The 18458-nt window shown below is 40.1% G+C and overlaps 1 protein-coding gene across 3 annotated transcripts in view; it reads right to left on the reverse strand.

The window, feature by feature from the left end:
- The window catches only part of KBTBD8 (kelch repeat and BTB domain containing 8), a 19177-nt gene continuing 719 nt past the window's right edge, over window positions 1-18458 (reverse strand). For 2 of the 3 annotated variants that reach the window (XM_081852960.1, XM_081852961.1), the window contains exons 2-4: window positions 11984-12194; window positions 8231-9345; window positions 1-1694 (exon numbers count right to left, since the gene is read on the reverse strand). In XM_081852960.1, coding sequence (XP_081709086.1) covers window positions 1231-1694; window positions 8231-9345; window positions 11984-12132 — 1728 coding nt within the window. In that variant the 5' untranslated portion in view covers window positions 12133-12194 and the 3' untranslated portion in view covers window positions 1-1230. Of the gene's footprint in view, window positions 1695-8230; window positions 9346-11983; window positions 12195-17797; window positions 17844-18458 lie in introns of all 3 variants that reach the window. The other variant, XM_081852959.1, reaches the window with a different exon arrangement.

The following is an 18458-nucleotide window of genomic DNA, read 5'->3' on the forward strand; positions in this document are numbered from 1 at the left end:
TCCCAACAGCCAGCTCTCACACAATACAATCTTATGCATGTTTATGTGGAATTAAGTTATTCCATGTTAAATGGAGTTTACCTCCCAGATAAGTGGGAAAATAAGTGCGGCCTAACTCAACTTACTATGGATGACAAGAGAGGTCACAAACTACACTGTTAAGTCTTATTGGAGGGTGGACAAAAAAGTGCATTCAGCGCTTAACCTTCTAAAAGCTGGAACAACTCTCCCCAAACTAACAGACATTAATACTTTGCCTATCCTTATTCTATGCAAGAACAAATTTCACAAGAAAAAGTCAAAATAAAATAGAGGCTCATATACAAAGCACTAAGATACATGCTTAAGATTAGAGACATTAATACTAATGGAGTGCTGTAAATTAGCAGTCCCATTTGACCCATTTCAAACTTAACAAGTATTAAAAATGTGCTAGCACCATTGGGTTTAAGCCCTTTATGGAGTGACCAATGTGTTCAACTGCTTTTGAAGCTATATATTTAATTGGCAGAAAATGGTTCTTCTGATGCCACTGGAAGTTCAAGAGTAGACAATCACACACACTAAAACTCACAGAAAAGGAGTGATGCAGCCACCTAATGGAGGCGTTTTTCAAGGTGGTAGCTCATGTTCTGCTGCAAATTTTGATATTTCTGCAGTAGCTACCATAATTTATAAACATAAATATTTCAGTACCTTTATACATATGGAAGAGGTAAAAGGACCAGGAACTTGTCTATTTAGTGTCACTGAATCTAAAACAGCAAACTAGTGATATTGCCTCAGATTTTACCCGTATTTTAAATAAGTCACTTCAAACTTGCTCTCTTCACTTCAGCTATTCATGTTAGATTTTTGCTCTCTGCATTACCCCAATCCACCTACTCTTGCTTTTAGTCAAACTGTCACTCTGAAACAACATGATCAAATGACTCTAGCAAAGAAAATGCTGATAATTGCACTTCGTAACCCACACCTTTCACCGCAGGAAAACATCCATTAGGAAACTAAACTACTAATTCCCTTCTCCCCACTGCAACCTTTAAAGAGCACCCATCCCCATGTAAAAAACCAAAAAAAACAAACCACCAACCATTTCAGCTCACATTAAATACTGACAGAATTGAATTGGTTTTTTTCTTTAAAAACAGATTTTTCTGCTACCATTAAATACCAAAGTACTAAGGCCTTTTACCAATGAAAGGAGGAGGGGGTTGGGGACAGAAGAAGTCAAATAACTTTCTGAAGACACTGTGGATACAATTTAGCAACAGCACATTCAAAATGACGTCCAAGATCCCAAAGCTTATCTGGGGTTTCATACACCTTCTGCCACTGGTCAGTAACTTCATCGTACTGATAAAGAGAATTCTTCCTGCTGGTTCTGAAGACGTGTTCTTCAACAGTGACTTGAGTAGCTCGGACAAACAAATGAAGTTTATTTTTGAGGACGACGAGTTTAATGTATGGATTGATGGACTGGTCACATGGGAAATCCCTCTTTCGAGTCCACTTGTTCAACTCAATGTCATAGGCCTCTACGGTAAACATACGCTGATGGTTTCCACAGGTTCCAGCAATATAGTAGATGGAGTTGTTGTAGACAGCTGCCAAACCCTGGATCCTAGGCACAGTCATAGGAGTTAGGAAACCCCAGTAATCTTTTCGAGGATCATAGCAGAGAAAAAATTCTCCTAGGGGGAGAAAGGAAGAGAGACCAAAGCATAAGAACATTCAGTTTGCTCTAAGATGACAGTGGGCAAAGTCCAGAATAAGAGATTTCCCTTTCTGGCTTTCCAAAGGACATCTCATCACAATGTTACCCGAGCTTAAGAGTCTCAAACTTTTAATGCATTTTTAAAATACAATTATTCTAGGACTTGTGTATGGTTACTCTGCAAGAAATGCTGCTTTTATGTTAGATATCCAAATATATACCTAATGCAACCCAACAACAGAGGGCCACAACCTTCAACATGCCCAACTATCCCCAGCCAAGGGCTGTTGAGAGTTTGGAATCTAACCACATTTGGAGGGCTACAGGTTCCACAGTACTGCTTCATACCGTGATAAAAAAAAGCCCATCCAATTTCCTAGATAGGCTTTTCTGACTATCTAGGAAGTTGGATGAAACTGAATTTAAATAGTTAAATTTAAACTAAAATAGTAATTGTTATGCTTTCCTTATATATTAAACATGCTGGTGAAAACTCATTTATCCCAATTTTTATTGGTGAGTTGCATTAACTTAGGTGGCAATCTTAAACGGGCTACCTAAATACCACTGAATTCCATGAACACTGCTGTTCATTAAAACCAGTTATCAGCTTTGTCCACTAGAGAGTGCTGTACATAGCAAACTTATCTGAGTGGTGTGCACTGCCATACTTCACCATGCAGAACTTAATAAGGTAGAAAACAGTTATGATTTCCCACATTAATTCACTTTCAGACATGTGACTCCTGGAACAGCATACATTTTGCTGAAACTCACAGGAATATCATCACCACCATCATCATCATCATTTGGGATATCTTAGTCGGTAGATCATAAGACTCTTAATCTCAGGGTCATGGGTTAAAGCCCCACGTTGGGCAAAAGATTCCTGCATTACAGGGGGTTGGACTAGATGACCCTCGTGGTCCCTTCCAACTCTACAGTTCTATGATTCTATGATCATCTTAATCATGCCTTTTACCTTAAAGTCCCAGGACAGATCGCAACGAGTACAGTATTGAAAACAGTTTAAAACAATTTCAATCAATAATACCAGTACAATAACAGTTTGGGTAAAGCTAATACATTGACAAGATAAACCATGGTTTCTAAAGACATTTACATCAACCTTTTGCACTCCATCAACCTTTTTACTTTTTATTCTGTTCTACATCTACTTTTGAATGTCAGTGTTGAAATAAGTCTCTTTGTACTGTTTTACTGCAGATTTAACAGAGACTGATAATAGCTACTTTCCCACTTGCCTGGGAAAGTTCAAAATACTCCAGGTTAACAGGTGCTGACCCAGAGTCTCTATTTTGGAGCACCTCTCCAGCAAGGTCTAACCTCTTTATATCAAAATCAGGCAAATTAGCTTTCAGTACACATGTAGATTATCTAGTTCAGACATAGGCAAACTCTGGCCCTCCAGATGTTTGGGACTACAATTCCCATCAGTGGTCACGGATGATGGGAATTGTAGTCCCAAACATCTGGAGGGCCGGAGTTTGCCTGTGCCTGATCTAGCTGTACTTTCTTTGTCAGAAACTTTCCAATTTGTTTTGCAAACCACATTTCCAAGTGTTTCCTACCATTGGTAGACGTCCTTTGAATGTTTCCCTATTGAAGTGAGCCCTTTATCTCATTTAATTTCTTGACTCCTGGTAACCTGAGGTTCCCCCACTGGCAAAGCCAGCTACTAATGGGGATAAGTTGTGTGCCATTTAAGTAGAGCACAGGTAGAGAAAAGAGACTGATTAGTATTATTTCACTTGTAGGTTTTCAAGAGTCTGATTAGAGGCTTTATTTTCTGCACTTTTTTTGTATAAGTGTGAATATTCAGCAGGAAGGACACCTTTCTTAGGCTCAGAGGCCCTCTAGAGTCTAAACCATTACTTGACATGTTCTCAGGCAGAGCTGCAGCAATAAAATATTTAGAATTTTGAACAGGAAGGACATTTAAATGCAGCACCCGCCTATAAACAGTTCCTTTCTTCAAAATAGTTCACATCAAGTTTTTAAATGGTTTAAGTTTAAAAACAGTTTCAGGACCCTAGCAATGCTCATCCTCTGATATAAACTCTCTTGACTCCCTTTTTTGCAGTAGGGAGGGGGAGTTTGAAGTGAAATTTGCTCAGTATAGGAAAAAAATGCCAAAGTATTATTTCTTTCTGATTATGAAGCCTCTTTACTGTCTGTTATGCACCAACTTGCTATATATGGCAAGATATCTGGATTCACTGTTAACTTCACCAAATCTGCGTTTATGTATATGTACACCCCACCAAACCTACAAATGCACTGGCACAAACAACTGGCCTGCATTTCTGTAATATCTACTTTAAATACCTAGAAGTGAATATACCTAATCTATCAAAACTAGAAAAATTGTACTTTACTGCCTTGATAAAAGAATTAATAATGCTCAAAAAATCGTCTAAGTTTACATTCTCGTAGCCGGGTAGAGTTTCTTTAGCAAAAATGATGCTCTTACTGCACAATCTTTCTTTATTCAGAGCTTAGCAATTTATTTCTCACATTAATTAATTAGCCAAAAAATACTAAATTTTATTCATGCAAACCAGAGACCTCAACGACCTCATAAAACCCTTTATAGTCAAGAAAGGAGGAGGTATAGCAATACCTAACCTAAAAAGGTAAGGACTTTGCTCCCTTACTGACACAATATTCTTTTGATTTTACAAGGCTCAGACCAGGCCCCATGGTTAAAAAAGGAGGATGATACGTCAATACTTTATGCATTCACTCCCTTATCAGAAAATGAACAAGAAGACATCAAAAGACATTATTAACCCATTTCTAAAATCAGATTTGACCATATGGGAGACTGAAACATTTACCTTTTGATTTCCTTCAGTCCCAAGAACTCAACATTCTTCCTTGTGCACAGCAGCCAAATCAGGCTCATTTGAAAAGTGGGAAACAGTGGGATTATATAAACTCAGAATCTTCTACATTTATCAAAAGCCCTTTATAGCTCCAGAAATAAATTTTATATTGGGAGATATACCAGGTGGCTGGTTGGAGATACACATTATAAATTTTCTAAATCAGCCAAATATAAGGATTCAAGCATTACACAGCTTAAGTAGTTTTGAGCAACTACTCAACTCAACCAACCCTCTGGGAAGGGGAATCAACTTCCAACTATATAAAATCCTCACACAATTGACCACCCTTCTTCTTACTTCATGAAGACTAAAATGGGAAAGAGATTTTTGAGACTTAGAGCAAAAACTCTGGGAACAAATTTGGATCAAGCTACTATTTGGCTCCATCTCAATTAGAACTCGAGAAAAGCACATCACTAGTACATGTGCCCAGACAGATTATATGGACTCCAATACTTTGGCCACCTCATGAGAAGAGAAAACTCCCTGGAAAGGACCCTGATGTTGGGAAAGATTGAAGGCACAAGGAGAAGGGGATGACAGAGGACGAGATGGTTGGATAGTGTTCTCGAAGCTACCAACATGAGTTTGACCAAACTGCGGGAGGCAGTGGAAGACAGAAGTGCCTGGCGTGCTCTGGTCTGTGGGGTCGCGAAGAGTCAGACACAACTAAACGACAACAAAATCTTAACACATCAACCTTTGCTGGCAAGAATGCAATTTACCCTGCTCTCTAGTACACGTGGTGGTTTTTGCCCCAAAATTATTCCCTTTTGCTCTTCAAACAATTAATCAGATGTTGCAACAAACACTGCAACCAGACCCAAAATTAGCTTTCTTAATTTTACCCCCTAGATTAAGAACATAACCAATAAAGACCTCATCCTCCATTTATTAAATGCAGCTAATTATTTTAAATGCAAATCTTTTTGAAGCCTCGATTTCACAAGTATGGGGAATCATGCATATGGATAAATTAACCATTTCACAAAAGGAATATTGATCTGAGACTCACACCTTCCACACAACATGGTAGCCTTTTGTTAACTTTGTTAAGACAATTGAACTTGGTTTTCACCCTCCATCTACTCATGGAGCCTCATATAGACACTTTCATATTACTGCCTTTCTCGGAACGTCTAAAACTGCAACCATCGGCTGGTATATTTCATTCTTTTCTGTACAACTGCTAAGCTCTGTTTTCCTTGTATGGATATGTTTTATTATTTGAAATTAAAAACCAGTTTTAAAAAACCTTCAGCTGGAGGAAACCTTCAGCTGGAGGTTGTCTGCACTCTTAACTTTCATCATGGCCCATGAACAGATAATGATGGGAGTGCTAAACCAACATCCAGAGGGCCACTGGTGTCCCACCCCTGACCAAGTATGAAGGCAGCTCTGTCTAGGGAAGCTTTTAATATTTGATGTTTTATTCTGTTTTTAATCTGTTGGGAGCCGCCCAGAGTGGCTGGGGAAACCCAGCTAGATGGGCAGGGTATAAATAAATTATTATTATTATTATTATTATTATTATTATTATTATTATTATTATTATTTAGGTCAAGGAAGAATGAGAAGTATTCGTCTAAATGTCTTTCGCCTAGTCCCAGGCAGCAGCCCCATTGTAATAGGAAAACACAATTTCCCAGGAATTCTGCTTCTTTTTCAACCCTTTCCACCTCACTACAGGAACCACCTCACTACAAACACTTTGCATAATGTTAGAGTACAGAAGAGGTGGGACTGAACCAGATTTTATCAGTAATAAGGACTTAAAATGTTATGTGCTATGAATCCTCCAAGACAGAAAGGAAGCTACGTTACATCTACCTGACCTTTTTTTGCCTGCTCTGCTATTGTCTCTCTTTGAAGCAGCACAATAAAGTTAGGGAGGAAAGGGGGGGGGGGACTGCTGATGCCAAGTGTGGATCCATTTAGAAAGGAGCATCAAATCCCATAAAAATGTCAGATGCATGTTATCCTACTATTAATTTCAGCCATTTTCACCATCCCATTTCCACACACACTCTCATCTTGTTATATTATAGGTCTCCATGAATCTCCAGAACACTCCTACCAAATCCAGGGATTTCCGGGATTAACTAGGTTTGCTTCAATATCCATCACAAGGCTACTCTAAAAGCCATTTCTATAGAGGCAGCCTACCTAGTGATTTGAAACAGAGCAATTCTATTTAAGCCAAGGTTTGGTGACTTGAGGAAGGTTGCTCTGTTGGTAGGGGCAGCACTGGGGTATATATGCATAAGAAGGATCGGATGGATGGATAGAAGGTAGGCAAGCAAAGAGGATGACTAGTTTATTCCTTCTCATCCATAACTAGTTATTGCTAGCTCCCCTTATTTATGAATGTGCATATGAACTTAGAAAAATGTGGCACAGATTAGAAAGAAGAATACTTAGGAGTGGGAGCAGAAATCACAGAATCATATTCAGAGTCAAGTGCTGCATAGAAGATCCAGAATTTCCTTATACCCAGTGATGCAAGGTTTCTGGGGTGGGGGGGAAATCTCAATGCAAATTAGGCTAAATTGCACAAGATAATACGCGCTGATAATTTTCTGAGGCCCTAAAGAGTGACCTAATTTAGTGTGTTTTACTTGCATTTAACAAAGAAAGCCAACAACTTTGTACTCCCACACTTGTATAATACAGTTGTACCTCGGAAGTCGAACAGAATCTGTTCCGGAAGTCCGTTCAACTTCCAAAGCGCAGCTTCCGATTGGCTGCAGGAAGCCCCATTGGATGTTCAGCTTCCGAAATAACATTCGAAAACCGGAACACTCACTTATGGTTTTTGATCGGAACGTTCGACTCCCAAGGTGTTCGGGAGCCGAGGTATGACTGTATTTTATTTGCAACTGTCATCTGATCACTGTTACTAATGAACTTATGAAATGGAATATTTTCCAAGGAAAAATTAAGCACTAGAGAATTCTGACAAATTGTCCATTTTGGCAAATGTTCCACCCCACGTCAGTGCTTATACCTAATCAGACTAGTCTTTTCTGAATGACAGTAACTTCCCAGGTCCTCACACAGTGACAGGTCTTTGCCAGCCTTGCTAGCCAAAGTCCTTTTCACTAGTATTGTTAGGAACTAAATCTAGGACTTTCCACATGCAAGCCATATACTCAACCCCTGAGCTATGGCCCAGTCAATAATGCTGCTCGTGTTTCCTGAAATCATTCACTTTGTGTTGTGGACAGCAATCCCAGTACATTCTACCATGACTCTTAAGTAGTGGAATATGTTATAACATCAACTACACACAATACCATTTTTCTCCCCCATCAAGTAATAACTACTGACGGTATGTGTCAAACCAATGCTAAGCAATGGATACAAACTAGTATTATCTAGTATTACCCAAGATAAAAAAGCAGGCAATACATAGGTCACCGAGTAATTATCTTCCCTTTGCCTACAGTTTAGGTGGACATAAGTAGAAACTTTCCTTTATACAAGCTATAACCCTCAATAAAGTTATTCAGAAGTAAAGGCCTGAATGAGAACTTTTCTGTGAAACGTTCCACTTGTAGATGCTCCCACACATATACCACAGGGACACAAAGCATCTTACCCTGTAAAACATAGATATTGTCTTTATATTCCACAGCATTATGAAACTCCATTGCTACAGGCATTGGACAGACAGCTGTCCAGCAGTTCTCTCGGCCATCATAACACTCCACAGATTTCAGGGAGTTGCGCCCATCTCCTTCATACACCCGACCACCTATTGCATACAATTTACCACAGCAATGAACCAGTTTGCAGCCTATTCTGGCACGAAGCAGTGGAGTCTTAGGGATCCATCTATTGCCTGAATGATCATACATCCAGAAGTCACTTTCTGCCCTGTGGTCTATGGAGACCTCACTGCTGCTTGGTCTGTACCCTCCAGCAATGTAAATGTCATTGTCGGGAGACACAAGAATCCCCACTTCCCGCAAATCATTGGGTGGTTTGCATAGTTTGAACACTCTCCCTGTGACGGAATCTAAACAAGGCACTGTTTGCTTCTTTCCTGAGTGTTTGTGGGCAGCATCAAAGCAGATGATCATTTCTGAAGCGGTCATTCCAAGCCGTTGGGTATAGCCATTGGCACTACTTTCTCCTTTCTGTACACAGTTTTGGGCTATAGCCTGTGCAAACATGGGAGGAATTTTCTCTACGAATGCTTCATCCAACAGGGGCATGCGGATGCATTTGGCAAAAATTTCCGGCAAGTGGACTTCTCTTTTGTTGGGTTCATGTTCAAACCATCTTATAATGCTTTCATAGACATGCTCTTCCTTGTCGACGTTTAAATCATTGCTGTCCAGTATGCTTATGAGTTGGTCTTTCCTCAGTTGGAGAAATTCTTGTTCTTTGGTGACACTCAGGAACTTTTTACGAATGTAATCTTGTGAGCTCACTTTCAGTTCCTGATGCCCATAATGATCAGCAAAGATAAACACTCCAATGGAGTTCTGAGGATCCAAATGACTGATCATGTATTTAGCACACTGGTCCTGGATAGAAGGGATCTGGAAGATACTAGCTGCAGTGAACAAAGCTTGGACATTGGCCTCTGTCAGTGTTACTCTGGAGGTATATGCATAGTTCAGTACTAAATGCATGGACTCTGCTTCAACACCAACAATCCGAATTTCTTTCTGGGTACTCTCAGTAAGGCCACTAGTGAACATTGATCTACAAAAGAAAAATATGCAGAGTTGTTTATAAGGAACTACTGTTAACATGCCAACAGTAAGCTAATCTTTGTATTAACAATTACCTAATGAGTTTGGTTTTTGTAGAATACCAGTCACATTTCTAATCTTAGATTGCTGGCTCAAACAATTAACTCAGACAACTGAACAGACTTCTGACTTTTATTGAGCCACCATCCACTGATGGTATACAAATATGCATGCTATTGCTCAGGGCAGGGATTGCAACACAAGGCAAGCAAGGTTTCTTTTGCAACCACTGCAGTGAATAGCTATATATTATGTACCACCTACGTTGCTGTTCCCAGCAGTTCATGCTAAATAGTCTGACTCCTGTGGTAATGAATTAAATGTTCTGGTATAGTTGCCTATTGCAGCAATGCAACTTTGTGAAGCTGCATTAGCAGACCACAACTACATACATGACCAGAGTAACTGCCTATCATAGACAAGCAGCCACATCCACACTGCCAAGCCTAGGTTCAGCACAGTGAATGACCCTACAGAAAAAGAGCCTCCCACCCCTGATTTAAACGATTAAGTTAATAAAGTTCTTAAATGTACAAGCAGTTTCTACTGTTCCAAGTTGGATTAGTTTTGATGCAATATAAAATACTCACGGGGCTTGAAAGCAACCAGTTTTGCCATTTTTCTTCCACTGAGGATACCCACAACTTCCTTGAGCTAGGAAGTGTAAGGAGGTAAAAATGGACTGAACTAATTTTCTGTGTAACAAATATTCTTGTAGGAGGAGCTAACAGGAATAATTCAGCTTTGTTGAAATTGCCTAAAGTCATCTTATTTTGAAACTGTTTACAGTGGTGCCTCGCAAGACGAAAAGAATCCGTTCCGCGATTCTCTTCGTCTAGCGGTTTTTTCATCTTGCGAAGCAAGCCCATTGACGGCTTAGCGGATTAGCGCTATTAGTGGTTTAGCGGCTTTTAGCGGCTTAGCGGATAAGCGGCTTAGAAAAAAGGGGGGGGACCCCGCAGGAACTCGCAAGACATTTTCGTCTTGCGAAGCAAGCCCATAGGAAATTCGTTTTGCGAAGCACCTCCAAAACGGAAAACTCTTTCGTCTAGCGAGTTTTCAGTCTTGCGAGGCATTCATCTTGCGGGGCACCACTGTACTTTAGTCTGTTTCAACATAATGGGCAAAAGGGGGAAGAAACAGAAAAGAGGCTTCCAGCTACATACCTCTTTATTAGGGATCAAAAAGAAGAAAGGGGGAAAGGGAAGCTCTCAAATCAAAATTGGTATAGTAAACTTAAGGGTAGACAAACTTTCCCAGCCACAAAGAGCCAATGGTGCAAATATCAAATAGGAACTAGGGTGCAGTGGGAGAGCTCTAAGTTTGTATTTTACTTACATGGTCCCCATTTACTCAGTTGCCTCATTTTCATCTCCTTTCTTTCGTCAGCAATTTCAGACTGGACAGGAATAATGCATTCCTTTTTTGTCGGCAGTTTCGCTCAGTGACAAACCCATGAAGGGATAGAGAGAAATGTGGTAGCACTGGTGCAGAACCTGAAACTGGCCAGAGATCTTAGGTCTGTTTTGTTTTTTTACACGGATATACCTTCTCCAGATTTTTAGAGTGGTAGAACAGCTTGGTGGACAAAGGAGGAGACCCTATTTTCCCTAGTGGAAAGCAGCCCTTGGCATATTTTTCTTGGTTTTTGTTTGCTGCTGTTCAGTCAGAAGCCTTATTTTTTCATGTGCTATGACCTAACAACTTAGCACCATAAACAAAGCCTAGGCATGATTTCTGTCAACCAGGCAACTGTCTTCCCATTCTTCAGCATAACACAGTGGCATGCAAAGTTTGCTGGAATGCAAGCAAATATAGTTCCATTCTTCCAACCATGTGCAGTATTTTTTAAAATAGTGTATTTCTTCGCCTTTGGGAAGAAGGGCAAGATATAAAATCAAAATAAATAAATAATAAGGCTATATTCACTGTTGCAACCTATCTGAAATCACATTACACCAGCAACCAATTATAATTGCCTGAGAAACTCATTACTTCTAAGCAAAAACTGTCAATTATTTCTTTTTCTTTTCAGTGTATTCATTACATAGTCAACACTAAATAACCCAACACAAGTACTGAATACCACCTCTTTTTTGCCAATTCCATACCTGTCAGATTGAACATTTAAGTTGTGATCACTATACATTTCCCTAGTGGCAAAACTAGACCTCCAGATATAGGGCAGCATATAAATTCAATTAATAATAATAATAATAATAATAATAATAATAATAATAATAATAATAGCGGCCTCACTCTGAGCATAATACAAGGCTGAATGTCCAAGGCTGTAAAGCACTCTTGCAAATTAGCAATACTTCATATATTTATAATACCACAGTCTACCTCATTTATTCAACTGGTTAGTAGAACATTTGCCTGGAGAATAAGTTTGGTGAAAATGAATAAATCACATTTCATATTGATACGGAAACATGATTAATCAATCCAGAAGTTTGTAATGCACAAACTTCTACTGCCATTATTCCTAAACCTTAAATGAATGTCTGCACATTAATATTGAATGCAACAGCTAAAATGTAATGCATGGAACATTAACACAATGCATTGCTCTCAAAATGTACCTGAAGTAAGGACTGATTGCAGCAAGAACATTCCGATGACAAGAAAAAGTTTTCCCATGATCTACTTCCACCACAATATCTGTCAGCTGTCTTTCATCATACATTGCTTTGAGCTGCTGGAGAATGCTACAAGCATGGGAGGGATCCATCCCAACGCTGGCTGTGCTTGAAACAGGAGTTCCATTCAATATTTGTGAAAACTTGCTCGGTTCTGGTAAAACATTGAAACAAATAAAACTTAGCACAGAGTAAAAAGAGAAGACTCACAATCTTCTTGCATTGTTTTCATGGATCAAGAAACAAGTCATATTTTATACGTTGTGAACACCAGTTCTTACACCTTGAAGGAGACAGGAGCAGATTATTAAGATGCCTTCCCAAGACTTCACACAAGCTACAACACATACTAGGCCTTACAGATTTCTTTTTTCATCTGTCACCTTGTGGTAGAATTCTATACATCTCTTAGGCAAGAGATTCAGTACACATTAAACCATGGTTTAACATCACATGGATGAGCATGAACAAGCCCAAGCAAAGCATCAGCCTTGCACACTCCCACCCACTCACATCCCTGATACAACAAGAACTGCAACTTTTGGAAGAGTTTCACTTTTCAGTGATCCCAGCTTAGTGCCACATTCGAACCACAGATCTTGTTTTAAAGCAAACTCTGGTAAATTTAATAACACGCCAGCTTCTTAACCCATCAGCACTTCACTGATTTAGCAGCAACTCAAAGGTTGGCAAAGGGTTTCTTCAAAGTACTATTCTGTGAATTTTCTAAAATTAAATTCCTGTACTGAAAGAACTGAAACCATTGTGGACTTTCATGTCTTCTTAAATTTGGGCAATCCTTTAATTTTTTAAAATCATATTTGCATGGTAGCAGTGCGACTTTTGCAACCCACCTCAGGTCCAGCAGCAACCCAACAGTTGGTCCTGATGAACTTAAGAGGGTTCAATTGGTTTTGTACTTATCCCAGTGTATCTAAAACTGAAGCACTCACAGACTTCCAGTAACCACACCAACTGGAATTGAAAGCTGTTTTATATATTGGACATAGTGACACCTTCTCAACCGAGAAGAGTGGGCTGGATGAATTTTCTACAACTTTTTAAAGACATGCCAGAGTTGTCTCACATCAGCATAGGATCTGCAAAGGATCTGCATCATCACAATAGGATTAATTAAGAGGGCTAAGCTTCCATTATTACAGAACGACATTACAGGCGTTAAGAACATACTACACCATGCAAAAAAATTTTAAAATTAAAGGTGCTCTATAATAATGAAATCTCATTTTTGTTTTGAAAGCTACAATTTTAACCATCCACAAAAATTTCAGAGAGGAACGCTTCAAACATTTTCTTCATCCTGTCCCCACAGAACACCAGAGTTCTTAGGGTTCAGATTTAGATTGAATGAAACCAGGGTCCATTCTTCCCATATATTCAGATACTATGAACCAGTAATCTTCAGCTGGTGAACAGGGCTATGCAATAAATCACAATATGTTGAATTGTATTGAAATAACATCATTGTAAGTGTTTCAACAAGGCAATATACCATTGAACAAAAGCTGAAGAGTTAAGGCTTCCCATGGGTTGCTCAACTGAACCATACTTTGCAGATAATTTGCAGGCACTGTCCCCAGCATTTTTTGTTCTCTCCCTCACCCTCCTAACCAATAAAAAATGACAATAAGCCCTCACACAAACCAGCAAACTCTTTCAGCTTCACCAGTATCTTTCCACTTACAGCTCAGCTAATCATGCAGAGCCTGCAAACAATTCCACAGCTAGACAATCAAAGAGGCAAAGTAACCAAAGAACTGGAAAGCACTTCTTTCTTTCCTCACCAGTGAAAAAAAGAGGAAGAGTTTTTATTTTTATTTTCTGGAGGTGTTTATGTTGTTGGTTTCCTCTTAAGGAGGAGGGGTGCTTTTTAGAATGTAAAGGAGACTATCTTTTTGTTTGCTTGCTTGCTTGCCCTCCCTCTCTCCCTCCCTTTGATAAAAAGGGAGAATTGGTGGGATGGGAGCTTTTGGGGGTGCCTTCGGGGGGGGGGGAACGGAGGGAAGAAGATTTAGCTGGCTGCCTTATGATGAAATGGGAGGTTGGGTACTGTGTGAGAATGATGAGGAGTGTATTTTCCAGTAACCAGTGAAAGCAAATGTGTGTCTACTCACAAGCAAGTCCTACTGAATTCAATGGGGCTTACTCCCAGGAAAGTTTAGTTGAACTCAGACATGCATGCAGATTCCACTTAGACCTCTGAGTGAGGAAACAGATGCAACTTGACTAGTAAATCACTTAAACTACTCATAAATTAGTTGAAAATATAATATATAGAAGTTTATTTAATATTTTTTATTAAATCTACTACTTCCTTACATTTTAAGGCCCTCCACCATCCAGGGAGCCTCGTGAAGGCCCTCAGCTGCTGCAGGGAAGTGCGGCGCACCCTCTGCGAGGAGGTACAGCGGGACCCTCTGCTGCCACGGGAAGGCACAGCAAAGCCCGCTATGGCTGCGGGTAAGCAGGACACACCCTCCGCCAATGCAGGGAGGTATGGCTAGACCCTCTGCCACCTCAGGGAGGCGTGACAAGACCCTCCACCACTGCATATATCATGATATAGGTGAAAAGGTAAAGGACCCCTGGATAGTTAAGTCCAGTCGACTTAACTAAGGCGACTATGGGGTGCAGCGCTCATCTCGCTTTCAGGCCGAGGGAGCTGGCGTTTGTCCACAAACAGCTTTCCGGGTCATGTGGTTAGACTAAGCCGCTTCTGGTGCAAGGGGACACCGTGATGGAAACCAGAGCACACGGAAATGCTGTTTACCTTCCCGCCACAGTGGTTCCTATATATCTACTTGCACTGGCGTGCTTCCGAGCTGTTAGGTTGGCAGGAGATATCATGAAATTTAGCTGGTGATATATTGCGATGTTGAAAACAAGATATCAACCAGCCCTACTGGTGAAACAGGATCCAGTAACATTCATCTGACCTAAGGTGGGTGCAAAATTAGAGCTACCACAGTACAAATTTAATATAGAAAAGGTCCCCAAATGCATGTCTGGGCTAAAGGTGGGTCTCAGGTCTGAAAAGGTTGAGAACTACAGCTCTAAACAATTTTTTAAAATCACTCCATAATTATTAATCACTTTACACAAAGCAGTCAAACAAGAATCTCAACCCCTCTCATGCCTTCAGCTAAAATGAAGCTTGTACAATATATACTTGGGAATGAGAACATTATGAGACTCCACAACAATGTAGATCTACTGGATGTATTCACTTCACTATGACTGCATTATTTATCTGTGCCCTACCATTCATTCATTTGCTGTTTACAATGCCCAAGTCATGAATATGTTTTTCTATTTTCATAAAAAAAAACTTTTTCTTCATAAGCAGAAGAACTTAGAATTAGATCAGCAGAATTAGAAATTGTAACTAACAAAGTAGATCAGCAGAATTAAACACCTGACTGATAAAAACAGGAAGATGCCTTATACAAAGTCAAAACAATGGTCCACCTAGCTTAGTATTGTCTACTGATTGGCAGCAGCTGGAAATCAACTGATGCTTAGGGGCCTGTTCTCGAAAATAATCAATTTTCATGGGGGATGCGGCCAGTTGCTTAATCTCCATAAACCTTGCACTCTGTTGTACTCATGCTCTGTCCCTGGACTTCCCAGTAGTATCTGAACAACCACTATTAAAAGTAGAATGCTGAAACAAGAACCTTGGCCTTGACTTTTCTTAAACATAAAAGAACTACTAATTCCTTCATCATGGCAAACTAAGCATTTCTGTCAAAGCCAAACACACCATGTTCCTAGCTCCTACACTGCTATTTTTTTTTTAAAGGGGGGGGGGTTGAGGACAGGGATAAGATGTTAGTACTGAGGCAACTAATACTAGGGCAAGGGAATTGATGTAATGGTATCAGTTTGTAATCCCCAAAATCAGGAATTTGTATTAAGTGCAGCAGAAGTAATAAATTTTATAAACCCCAACAGGCCATAATAAGACCTCCCCAGGCATTATGTTTGCTTGTCTTCCTCATATTTATTGAAAACAGATAGCCTGATTATAAGGTTGGAAGCAAGAGTTGGGTTTTCTTACCTTACTCCTCTGTCATCTTTAGCTCCAAGTCAGAGCTCTCTGTGTATTGGTAGAGGTTCCAAATGCTTAGATACAAGTATCCAACCCATTAAGAGTACAGCGGTACCTCGGGTTAGGTACTTAATTAGTTCCAGAGGTCCGTTCTTAACCTTTAACTGTTCTTAACCTGAAGCACCACTTTAGCTAATGGGGCCTTCTGCTGCCGCCGGAGCACGATTTCTGTTCTCATCCTGAAGCAAAGCTCTTAACCCAAGGTAATATTTCTGGGTTAGCGGAGTCTGTAACCTGTACAGTGGTACCTCAGGTTACAAACACCTTGGGTTACAAACTCTGCTAACCCAGAAGTAGTACCTTGGGTTATAAACTTTGCCCCAGGATGAGAACGGAAATCACGTGGCGGCAGCAGCGGGAGGCCCCATTAGCGAAAAAACACCTCAGTTTAAGAATGGTTTCGGGTTAAGAACGGACCCCAGGAACGAATTAAGTTTGTAACCTGAGGTACCGCTGTAGTAAGTGATTTGCAGTTTTGGTTCATAATTAAAGCTTTAATCATATGCCACTTCTGTACTATGAGAAACAATTCTGTATTGGGGAAGTAAACCTGCTTATGATTCTTCACCACTCAATGCTGGCTAGAGCAAAACTTCATATGGATTGGAAATAGGCTAATGTTTGTAACCAACTGACAAAAATAAAATAAAAGCCCTGGAAGACCTATTATGCATTTTACCTCTGTGATAAGATCTAAAAAAACTGACATAAATTGCATTTAATCTAATTATCTTTAAAATCTATGCCACAACCATTAGTACATAACGAAAAAAGACAACCAAGCATAAAAATCTTGCAAGGAGTGCCAAGAAAAGTAACAATTAAGCAACCCTTTGTTAAAGCAACAAAGCAAGCAGAATTCCCAGAGGGGAAGATTGGGTATTTAAACATATTACAAATCCCATTCTACTATCAAAACACTCTTAATCTGGATACTTCTGCTTCCACTATCAAGTCTGAGAATTCTTACATGATACTTCACCTATCTCTTGCACAGTAACTGACTTATCCTGCCCAAGTTTTATGTCTGCTGAGACAACCACTCCTACAAACTTTCAGTCTTTGAAGTTCTGCCCTATCGACCCCTACAAGGCGCCTCTGAAGAGTTTATTCCTGATCTCTTCCAGCATTTGTGGGTCAGGGCTGGTTTTTGGGAAGATCTCTCTGCCTTGCAGATTTTTCATTCAATATTTTAAGGAGATGGCTGGTATCAATTTATATGCTATATTGTATTGCTTGAATACCACGTGGCTGAGGAAATTCAGCCAGATGGGTGGGGTACAAGTAATAATGTTGTTGTTGTTGTAGTTGACCTTTTGGGAGCCTTTTTCTTCAAAAAGTGGGACAGAACTTTAACATGAGTCCACAATTGCCTGTTCTTGGAAAGCAATCCTACAATGGAGACAGTTTGGAAGGTGTTCTACGTGCCCAGAAAGTGCAGCTTGAAATCACAGCCAATCTTCATGATATAGTTGGGGGTTGGGGTTGATAATGCTTGCCAAGCTACTATGGCAATTGCATTTTGTAGATTCTGGACAATAACTGAACAATTCTGCATTTGACAGTGAATTCATCTACTGTCTCAGAGAAGTGTCTAGTCATTTAATGATATCTAGTGCACTCACCAATTGCCTCATCCAGGTCCTCCCTGTTTCCACATGCCCCAGGACCCTACAGAGGAAAGATATCTTCAAGCCACTTAACTCAATTTACATGTATAGTGGTACCTCGGGTTAAGTACTTAATTCATTCTGGAGGTCCGTTCTTAACCTGAAACTGTTTTTAACCTGAGGTACCACTTTAGCTAATGGGGCCTCCCGTTGCCGCCATAGCACAATTTCTGTTCTCATCCTGAAGCAAAGTTCTTAACCTGAAGCACTATTTCTGGGTTAGCAGAGTCTGTAACCTGAAGCGTATGTAACCCGAGGTACCACTGTACATTCATGACACAGAAATGCTGCATATTGACAAAGTCTTATGCATTTCAGCTACACAACCTCCAAATCCAGACCCTGTTGCTCACAGACATTGGCATGTGCGCGCCAGAGATAAGAGATGTTTGGAGAGGCTCCTTCTAATTATTATCAATTTACCTCACCCCAGCACCCCCAGCCCTCCTTCCTACACAACGGGAAGCGATGCCTCTTCCAAGATGGCACCTGTGGCGAGTCAGACCCCACCCATGCCCACCCCAAAACCCAAGGGCCACTTATCTGATTCAAAACTGCCGCTGTCCTACCCACACAAATGCTTAAATGAATTAAAAACCTGCCTAACTAACTGGGG

This window comes from Podarcis erhardii, assembly GCF_964252035.2.
Source record: "Podarcis erhardii genome assembly, chromosome: 2".
In the NCBI taxonomy this organism is placed as follows: Eukaryota; Metazoa; Chordata; class Lepidosauria; order Squamata; family Lacertidae; genus Podarcis; species Podarcis erhardii.